General features: G+C 37.2%; 1 protein-coding gene across 3 annotated transcripts in view; it reads left to right on the top strand.

Moving 5' to 3' along the window:
* Positions 1-9,518, top strand: part of Primpol (primase and DNA directed polymerase) — a 34,423-nt gene that overhangs the window by 5,513 nt on the left and 19,392 nt on the right. For all 3 annotated transcript variants that reach the window (XM_055593686.1, XM_055593684.1, XM_055593685.1), the window contains exons 4-6: positions 1,144-1,381; positions 2,558-2,655; positions 4,045-4,174. In XM_055593686.1, the coding sequence (XP_055449661.1) occupies positions 1,202-1,381; positions 2,558-2,655; positions 4,045-4,174 (408 nt within the window). In that variant the 5' untranslated portion in view covers positions 1,144-1,201. The remainder of the gene's footprint in view (positions 1-1,143; positions 1,382-2,557; positions 2,656-4,044; positions 4,175-9,518) is intronic.

The following is a 9,518-nucleotide window of genomic DNA, read 5'->3' as shown; positions in this document are numbered from 1 at the left end:
AAGGAAGGAAGGAAGGAAGGAAGGAAGGAAGGAAGGAAGGAAGGAAGAAAGAAAGAAAATAAATGAAATCCCAACGGAAGAAAGAAAGAAAATAAATGAAATCCCAACTGTTTTATTCTTAACTAGTAAAGATTCAGGAGCCAGATGCTGGGGTGAAAACCTACTAGCTCAGAGAGGTTAAAGCTCCATCTACCTCTGCACCTAGACACTATCCTAAATATCCCTCAACTTAAAGTCCCCCTTATTCTTTAATCCCTGTCAGCTGGTTTCTTGCTCCCCTCTTGACCTAGGGTTGACGTTATTAAATCTAGTATACAGAAAACTCTTGGATCAAAGGTGTGTCCTACGGCTGGGTGAGCCATACCATAATCATCTGTTTACAATAAAAAGTTCTTGGATTAAAGGTGTATAATAGGGCTCAACCACACCAAATAAGAAACAGGGTTTTACAGTTCATGTTTTTGGGGTTCACAATGGGATCAAATATCCTGCAACAATAATACCTGTGGGTGACAGGATTGTCCTGGCCCTAAGATAACGTAGAAGTCATTTAGACTGTTGTATAGTACAAATGATATCACTTATAAGAATGGTTTTGGTTTTTTTTTTTTTGTTTTTGTTTTGTTTTTTTTTATCTAAAAGCAATCCTCAAGGTTTTAAGGGGAAAGCCTGGGATAAATAAGAACAAAAATTCTAGAAGATATGGACAGTCTGTCTTGTCAGATAGCAAAGGGTCACCAGGTTGTAAAGCTAATATTATTCCAGGAGGAGCAGCTATGCACCTCATTCCATTGAAGAGGTAAGCTTCGTGTTTAACTTCCTGCCTTCGCCAGTGCTTATCTGTGTGCACAAGGCCTTTTTGCCCTCTACATAAAATCTTCGAGATTCTATTGATTGCCATTTTGCAATTGATTGAACCAAGCTTTCATGGAGTTTCATTAATCTCTCCATGGTCATAAGACTATCAGAGAGAAGAGCTAGGATCTAAGGGTTTCTGAAGACAAGTCTTATTCCTGTTCTATGGTGAAACTTTTTATAAGGAAGAAAATGTAAAGCAAATGAAGGCATAAATGTCAGGAAACCATACATTTTGAAATTATACTAGGCAGAATGTGTTCTGAATTAACATTTTTGTTTGTTTAGTAGTGATTGACAGCAAAGTACCTGAGTTTGGATTTATTCTGCCCATACTTCTAAACCAATGATGAGCAAATGGGAAGCAACGCTGAGGCAAATTGAAAAGCGGGCATCTCACTATGAGAGGACACCATTGACCTCCATTTACAAACCAAGATTGTCCAAGCCAGAAGAGCCGCCCTCCATTTGGAAACTATTTCATCGACAGAATCAAGCTTTTAATTTTGTTAAAAGCTGTAAAGAGGTAATTGTTTTGTCTTTTTTTTTTTTTTAAGTTTTAAGTAACACTTCAGGTTTAAAAAATGTGTTTGCTCTCATTTCATGTCAGATTCTTTACTAAGAAAATGCTGTACTAATCTTGATAGCACATGACTTAGAAAAATAACTCTTTGAATTCATTGGTCACTAAATTAATTTTAGTAGTAAAATATGACATTTCTCTTTTAGTTTTATTTTATCTTAAGTCTGTAAGCGTCCTATCTGCATGTAAGTATGTGCACCATATGAATGTAGGGTCCACCGAATTTAGAAGAGGTGTCAGGCTCCCTGGGACTGGAGTTACAGATGATTGTGGGGCACCACGTGGGAGCTGGGAATTGAACTTGGGGCTTCTGCCAAAGCAGGAAGTGCTCTTAACCACCATGCCGTCTCCCCAGCCAAAGAATGGTATTTTCAGTCCCAATTAATTTTTAAAATGTGGAATGTGTAACAACAGTGAAGTGAAATATGCTGGGAGGAAAGATGAGCATATTTCCGATAGATTAAGCAAGTAAGAGAAAGTACTTAACTTTTGTCAGCTTTACAGAGCTCATGGGGCTCAAACACAAAATTAAAATAAACCAGGCAACAGGTAATTTTGTTTGCTTGTTGGGCTTCTATGGGATATGAAGAGAAGTAAATGAAAATGTAAGATGTATGTGTAAAACGTAACTTGGGTCAAATGGCTCAGCAGGTGAAGGTGCTTGCCTCCAAGCCTGGGAACTCAAGTTTGCTCCCTGAGACCCACTTGGTAGGAGAGGACTGGTTACCTAAAGTTGTTCTCTGGCCTCCCAGTGCACTCGTTTCTTTCTCAGAGGAGTCCGCTTTGATTCTCAGCACTCACAGGCTGGCTCACAACCATCCTTAACTGCAGTTCAGGGATCCCACTGACCTCCTGTGACCTCTCTGGGTACCAGCCACACATGTGGTATACCTACATACATACAGACAGACAAAACATTTATACACATCACATAAAAGAAATAAATCTAAAAGAAGAATTTTAATATATAGAGAGATTTGAGATGGTGTGGGTGTGTTGACTGTCTTGTTTTAATAATATTGTTCATATATTTATTTATTAGTTAATATTTATTAGTTACAGCTGAACTTAGATTTGCATGCTGTACATTTTTCAAAAATTATTTTAAATTTTATACAGGATGTTCATGTATTTGCTTTGGAGTACAAAGTAGAAAATGGACAACGTATTTACCTTGTAACATCCTATCCTCAACTTTGGTTTTACTATAAGTCCCGGTAAGTAGCAGAGAAGCTCATTAGGTTGAAGTTGTATTTTCTTTTTTTATTGAAATTTATTCATGCTCAATTGATATTCACAATTCTTGGCCACATGATTGGTACTTACCATACACTATTGTAGTGAAACACCATGACTGTAAACTATTTGAGGAGGAAAGGGCTTATTCAGCTTATGCTTCCATATCGATGTTCATCACTGGAGAAACACAGGACAGGAGCTCAAGCAGGAACCTGGAGGCAGGAGCTGATGCAAACGCCATGGAGGCGTCTGCTTACTGGCTTCCTCCTTATGGCTTGCTCAGCCTGATTTCTTATACGACCAGGACCACCAGCCCAGGGGTGTCTTCGTCCACAATAGACTGGGCCCTCCCCTGTTGGTCACTAATTAAGAAAATGCTCTGTAGCTTATCTGCTTACAGCCCAATCTTATGGAGAGACATTTTCTCAACTGAAGCTCCCTCCTTTCAGATGACTATAGCTGTATCAAGTTGACATAAAACTTGTCAGCACATTACTCTTTGACTATTAGAATTGAGTTCTAAAGTTTCTTTGTGAAAAATATGGTTACAACACTCACAGAAGCTAATGATAGATGTGTTTATCTTTCTGGTAATCATTGACAAAGATTCTATATTTGACATAATTTTTAATAATTAATTCTCTCTTTTTTATTTTTTGAGACAAGATCTCACTAGGTAGCTCTGGCTGGCCTGGAACTCACTAAAAAGACCAGGTTGGCTTTGAACTCACAGTGAGAAGCTTGCTTCCCTCTCCTAAATGCTAAGATTAAAGGTGTACAATCCCATGCCCTGCATACATACTCAATGTTTTAAAGTTTGTTTTTTGCAGTCATTTATTTATTGTGTATGTGTGTTCCTGGCATGCCACTTTGAGAAAACAAAATTAGACATGTTATACAATATCAAGACATTTGTAAATAAATAGCACTGTAACATTGACCTTATTTGCCAGTTAAATAATTTTCTGAATACATTTGTTAGCATTACTCATTTTACCACAAACTCTTTAATATTGTGAGCCACAGACTTACCGTTAGAACGTTGTCTTTATTGGTTTATTAATTCATGGTTACGCATAGATAAGACACAGTGATCACTCTTCTTGAGTACAAGATTAACTCCATGTTTTAAAAGGTATGGGCTGTATGGGCTGGTGGAGTGGCTCAGTTAGTAAGTGTGTTTGCTATGCTTGTCTGACAACCCAAGTTTAATTCTTGGAATCCATGATGAATGAAGACAGGTGACTCCTGAATGTTGCGCTCTTACTGTCACACCCCCAGGTTCCCCTCCCCCACCCCCACAATAATAAGTTAAAAACAATTTACAGGGTAAGATACAAATCTAACTCTTGTATTATCTAATTTAGAAAAACACTCTTGCATTGCTATGAAGTTATTCCTGAGAATGCTGTCTGCAAGCTTTATTTTGATTTGGAGTTTAACAAATTGGCCAATCCGGGAGCTGATGGGAAAAAGATGGTTGCATTGCTCATAGAGGTAAGTTCTACATACTTGCATTAGTCACTGACTCCACATAGGTTCCACATTTCTCCTACTTTTTCTTGCTATCCTTTGTTTTGACAATATTATTTCTATGAGTAAATAATGAAACAAAATGAAATTTCAATTAATGCCTATGTTTTTAAATAACATTACTTTATCTAATTTAAAAAGCTGAAATAGATGAGTTTCTCTCTGTGTGAGAGTTCTCTGTTTTTGAACTATGTTTTAATTCTCTGACTTCCGGTAAAATATTTACCTGTGGCAAAAGCCAGGTAAAGCAAATTTCACTCTTAAAATTAGACATTGAGATGAAATTCAGGGAAATTTTGACAAGAACTATCAGAATTTTTGAACTGGTGGAAATTTTGGAAATTGTATCTGTGCCTTCATGGATGATATAATTAAGACTTGAAGAGACCAGTACCTACCTGGATCCTACAAATAGAAACTGACCAAACCTAGAATACAAATAGTTAAATCTATTTTCATCTAAGAGAAAGAATGTAATGCTAATATTTACTTTTTTATTTAGCTGTGTCAATAAAAAGGAATTACATGGAGTTATACATGTGTTTTTTAAAAGTTTAAGATTGCTTTACATGAATTGAATGAAAATTGTAATGACCTCAGAGTAGGTTTTAACATTTTTTTCTTTTGAATGTTAGCCATATGCTAATGTTATAAAAAGTAATTTTTTAACTTGAAAATATATCTAAATTCAAATGTTCTTGCTAAAGGAGTTCTGTTAGTTTTGTTAGATGTTTGCATATTTGACTTTAAGTTATAAATACTTTTTTCTGGATTTGAAGCAGAATAAATACATGTAAAATCTTCCTTAATTCTCCAAACTAACCAAGTTGTATTAATTCTTAAAATGGCCACTGATTACTCAAAAGTAAACCTAATGCCTTGTTTCGTTGTAGTTGGGAAATTGTATGGGTTTTTGCTGGTGGTGTTGGTTGGTTAGGTCTTTGTGTGTCTGCTGTCTTGAAATGTGGCACTGGCCTCCAGACTTTGACTCTGGAATGCTGTAATGGCAGATCTGAGCCACTGGCTTGGTTTTGACTTTTTTATGTTTGTGTTCATCAATAATCATCAGTAGTGATTTTTTCTTGGTATGTGATATAGTTCAAGATAGTCTAAGATAGGATTTCTTAAATATATGGGTTAGAAAGAGGTTTTCTCCATATTTATCACCCTGCACAAAACTAAAGTCCAAGTGGATCAAAGACCTCAACATAAAACCAGAAACGCTAAATCGGTTAGAAGAAAAAGTGGGGAACAGCCTAGAACTCATTGGCATAGGAGACAACTTCCTGAACAGAACACCAACAGCACAGGCTCTAAGAGCAACAATCAATAAATGGGACCTCATGAAACTGAAAAGCTTCTGTAAAGCAAAGGACACCGTCATCAAAACAAAAAGACTGCCTACAGATTGGGAAAGAATCTTCACCAACCCTTTATCTGACAGAGGGCTAATATCCAGTATATATAAAGAACTAAAGAAGCTGAAAAGCAACGAACCAAGTAATCCAATTAAAAAATGGGTAACAGAGCTAAACAGAGAATTCGCAATAGAGGAATATCGAATGGCAGAGAAACACTTAAAGAAATGCTCAACCTCATTAGCCATTAGGGAAATGCAAATCAAAACGACCCTGAGATTTCACCTTACACCCATCAGAATGGCCAAGATGAAAAACGCAAGCGACTACACATGCTGGAGAGGTTGTGGAGAAAGGGGAACCCTCCTCCATTGCTGGTGGGAATGTAAACTGGTACAACCACTTTGGAAGTCAATCTGGCGCTTTCTCAGACAATTAGGAATAGTCCTTCCTCAAGACCCAGCCATACCACTGATAGGTATATACCCAAAATTTGCTCAAGTACACAACAAGGACATTTGCTCAAACATGTCTGTAGCAGCCTTATTTCTAATACCCAGAACCTGGAAACAACCCAGATGTCCCTCAACGGAGGAATGGATACAGAAATTGTGGTATTTTTACACAATGGAATACTACTCAGCAATCAAAAAAAAGAGGAAATCATGAATTTTGCAGGCAAATGGTGGGATCTAGAGAGGATCATTCTGAGTGAAGTATCCCAGAGGGAGAAAGACAAACATGCTATATACTCGCTTATATAGACCTATAAGATATGATAAACATAATGAAATCTATACACTTAAAGAAGATAATCAAGAAAGCGGACACAGGGTAAGATGATCAATGCTCATTTAGAAAGACAGATGGGATGTGCATTGAACGTATGACAGCAGTCTACTGCAGAAGGCATCTGAAAGACTGCCTAGCAGTGTTTCAAAGCAGATACTAAGACTCATAACCAAACCTTTGGCAGAGTACAGGGAATCATAGGAAAGAAGGGGAGTTAGTATGATGTGGAAAGGATAGGAGCTCCACAAGGACCAAATATATCCGGGCACAGGGTGTTTTCTGAGACTGACACTCAATCAAAGACCATGAATGGATATAATCTAGAACCTCTGCTCGGATGTGGCCCGTGGTAGCTCAGTAACCAATTGGTTTCCCATAGTAAGGGGAACAAGGACTATTTCTAACAGGAACTCAATGGCAGGCTCTTTGACCTCCCCACCCCCCAAGGGAGGAGCAGTCCTGCTAGTCCACAAAGGAGGACATTGCAGCCAGTCCTGAAGATACCTGATAAAACAGGGTCAGATGAAATGGGAGGAGGTCCTCCCCTATCAGTGGACTTGGAAAGGGTCAGGGAGGAAATGAGGGAGAGAGGGTGGGATTGGGGAGGGAATGAGGGAGCAGGATACAGCTGGGATACAGAGTTAACAAAATGTAACTAATAAGAAAAATAAAATTAAGAAAATTAAAAAAAACAAACAAAAAATTTAAAAAAAGGTTTTCATTGCTACTTAAACTTATTGTTACTGTTAAAGTGCTACAGTGTATTAGAAAGCAGAAATAACCCTAATGTACTAAACAATAGGATGCTCTTCTGTAACAGATTTAATAAATACATGAAAAGATCATCTAAATGTTTAATTTTTCCCTCTTCATTATATTTTATGTATGTAGACATTGAAGAACTAATTTATATCAGGAAAATGTGGAGGACATTGTAGAAATCTAACTTCAAAATTATAAGACAATTTTATTTAACAAGTTTATCATTTCTTCAGAATTGTATGAGAATTTTATTTAACATGTTTATCATTTGATAAAACAGGTCATATTAGTATTAACATAACCGTTTATAAATAGCTATATTGAAACCTTAGTTTTTTTGGTATGTAACAACTTTGTTATCTAGCAAATATGTTTTGAGTCTGACAATGCTTAAATTCTGTTAGCTATTTGTTGTTTTCACATTTTATGTTCTTTGTTTTTTGTGTTTTGGCACGCATGTCACAGTTCACATATGGATGTGAAAGGAGAACTTGTGGGACTTGGTTCTCTCCTTCTACCATGTAGGTCGTGGGTATCAAACTCAGGTCCTCACATGTGGCACCAGATGCTTTACTCAGCCGTTTTGATGGCCAAAGCAAGGTCACATAGTCCCAAAGGGCCCCCTACTCACTATGTGGAAAACCCTGAACCTCTTTGATTGTTCTGCCTCCTCTCTCTCCCAATTAAGCCCTTTGAATACAGGTGTGCACCACCACACCCAACAAATTTGAGTAGTTATTATCTTTAAATTAACAGACACTTAATAAATAACTGTTTAGGAACAACTGTCTATATCGTTGATACCTTTGAGCTCACTGGCTTAACTGATACATTTCAGCCACTCCTACCAATTAGGATGAATTCTGGTATGAATGTATTTTGTTAATGATGCAGATTGCTTAAGTAATCATGTATTTTTAACCTCCAAGTTCTATAGTGTAGTTGCATAAATAGCTATAATTCTTTTTAAGTTTAACTTGGGAAACATAATTTAGAAATGGTTGACTACTAAAAACTAAAGAGCCACTAAATTTATTCTCTGTGACTTCAAAGCACAGAATTCTATTCAAATGCCAAAAGCTTTTAAGCATCTACTGTCAGGCTCTGTATGTATGTATATTACAGGAATGCAATACAGAGCCAGAGGCATGGTTTCTGACTTCAGAGACTTCTTAATCTAACAAAGAATAATAAATTAGGGTTGAGGTAGCTGCCAGAGAGAAGATACAACATTTCTCTAGTTTAAACAAGGCTGGGCTGGGGCACTCCTTTAATCTCAGTACTGGCGAGCGAGGCAGACGCAGGGTGATCTCCGAGTTCAAGGTCAGTCTGGTCTACAGAGCAAGTCCCAGGACAGCCAGGGCTACATAGAAAAACCATATCTTGAAAAGTAAAATCAAAACAAAAGCAAAAAACAAACAAAAAGTAGCTTAAACAAGATGGAAACATATCCATTGCTCATAGAATATTCAGTATGATTCTATTATTTTAAAAACTAAGCTTGTTGCTTTATTTTTTCCAAATTACTGCTTTGTTCACATTGTCCAAGTTTGGGCACACTGCTATCTCTAGTTAATAGAAAATGGGACAGGCCAGGGCTTGCTCCCTGTCTGTAATACAGAGGGAACAGATCTCAAAACAGTGAGATTGGTGTACAACTGCAGCTATGACGTACTTCAGAGAGGTAGCCAGGAGAAAGCTGACGTCGGTGAACACATTGATGGGGGGCTGCTGAGAAAGTGAGAATTTACTAAAGAGCAGTTAGTTCAGATGTGGAAATCCAGTAATATGAAAACAGTGGTAGTGTGTTAATTTATTAAATAACTTGGATATTTAAGTGGTTAGTAAACTTTTAGAAACATTTTTGCTAATTTTAAGTATCGTCACATGGTAGTTAATACTTTATTTTTCAGATGAAAAGTGACTTATCTTGATGCTCCACAGGCAATACTTTTAAGCAATTACCCATGTGAGACACTAGGCTAACTTCTTAATCTTATTTTCCCATTACTCCTTACCATAACTTCAAAAGTTTGGTGATATTTCCTGTTCTTATCTCAGAGCTGAGAAATGGCAGGATTAGATTTGACCAGGGCCAAAGGGGCAATAAATGGCAGAGCCAAAACTCAAACTTAGTGCTTTCTAAACTCAAATCTTGGGCTCCTACGCCATGTGCTTTCAGGCTGTATTCTTAGAGACAGACCCAGATTCAGAGGAAGGAGAGATTTTCTTATTATTAAAAGTTTTGAAAGGACTAGAGCTAGAGACTATAACTTTTAGCCACTATGCTCACTAGTGTTTTGTCAGCTTGACATGAGCCAAAGTCATTTAAGGAAAGAACTTCAATTGGAGAAGATGCCCTCTCCAAAGTGACCTGTGGGCCATTTTCTTACTTT

This window comes from Psammomys obesus, unplaced genomic scaffold, assembly GCF_907164565.1.
Source record: "Psammomys obesus unplaced genomic scaffold, mPsaObe1.curated_primary_1811, whole genome shotgun sequence".
In the NCBI taxonomy this organism is placed as follows: domain Eukaryota; kingdom Metazoa; phylum Chordata; class Mammalia; order Rodentia; family Muridae; genus Psammomys; species Psammomys obesus.
This window is presented reverse-complemented; position numbering and strand designations above follow the sequence as displayed.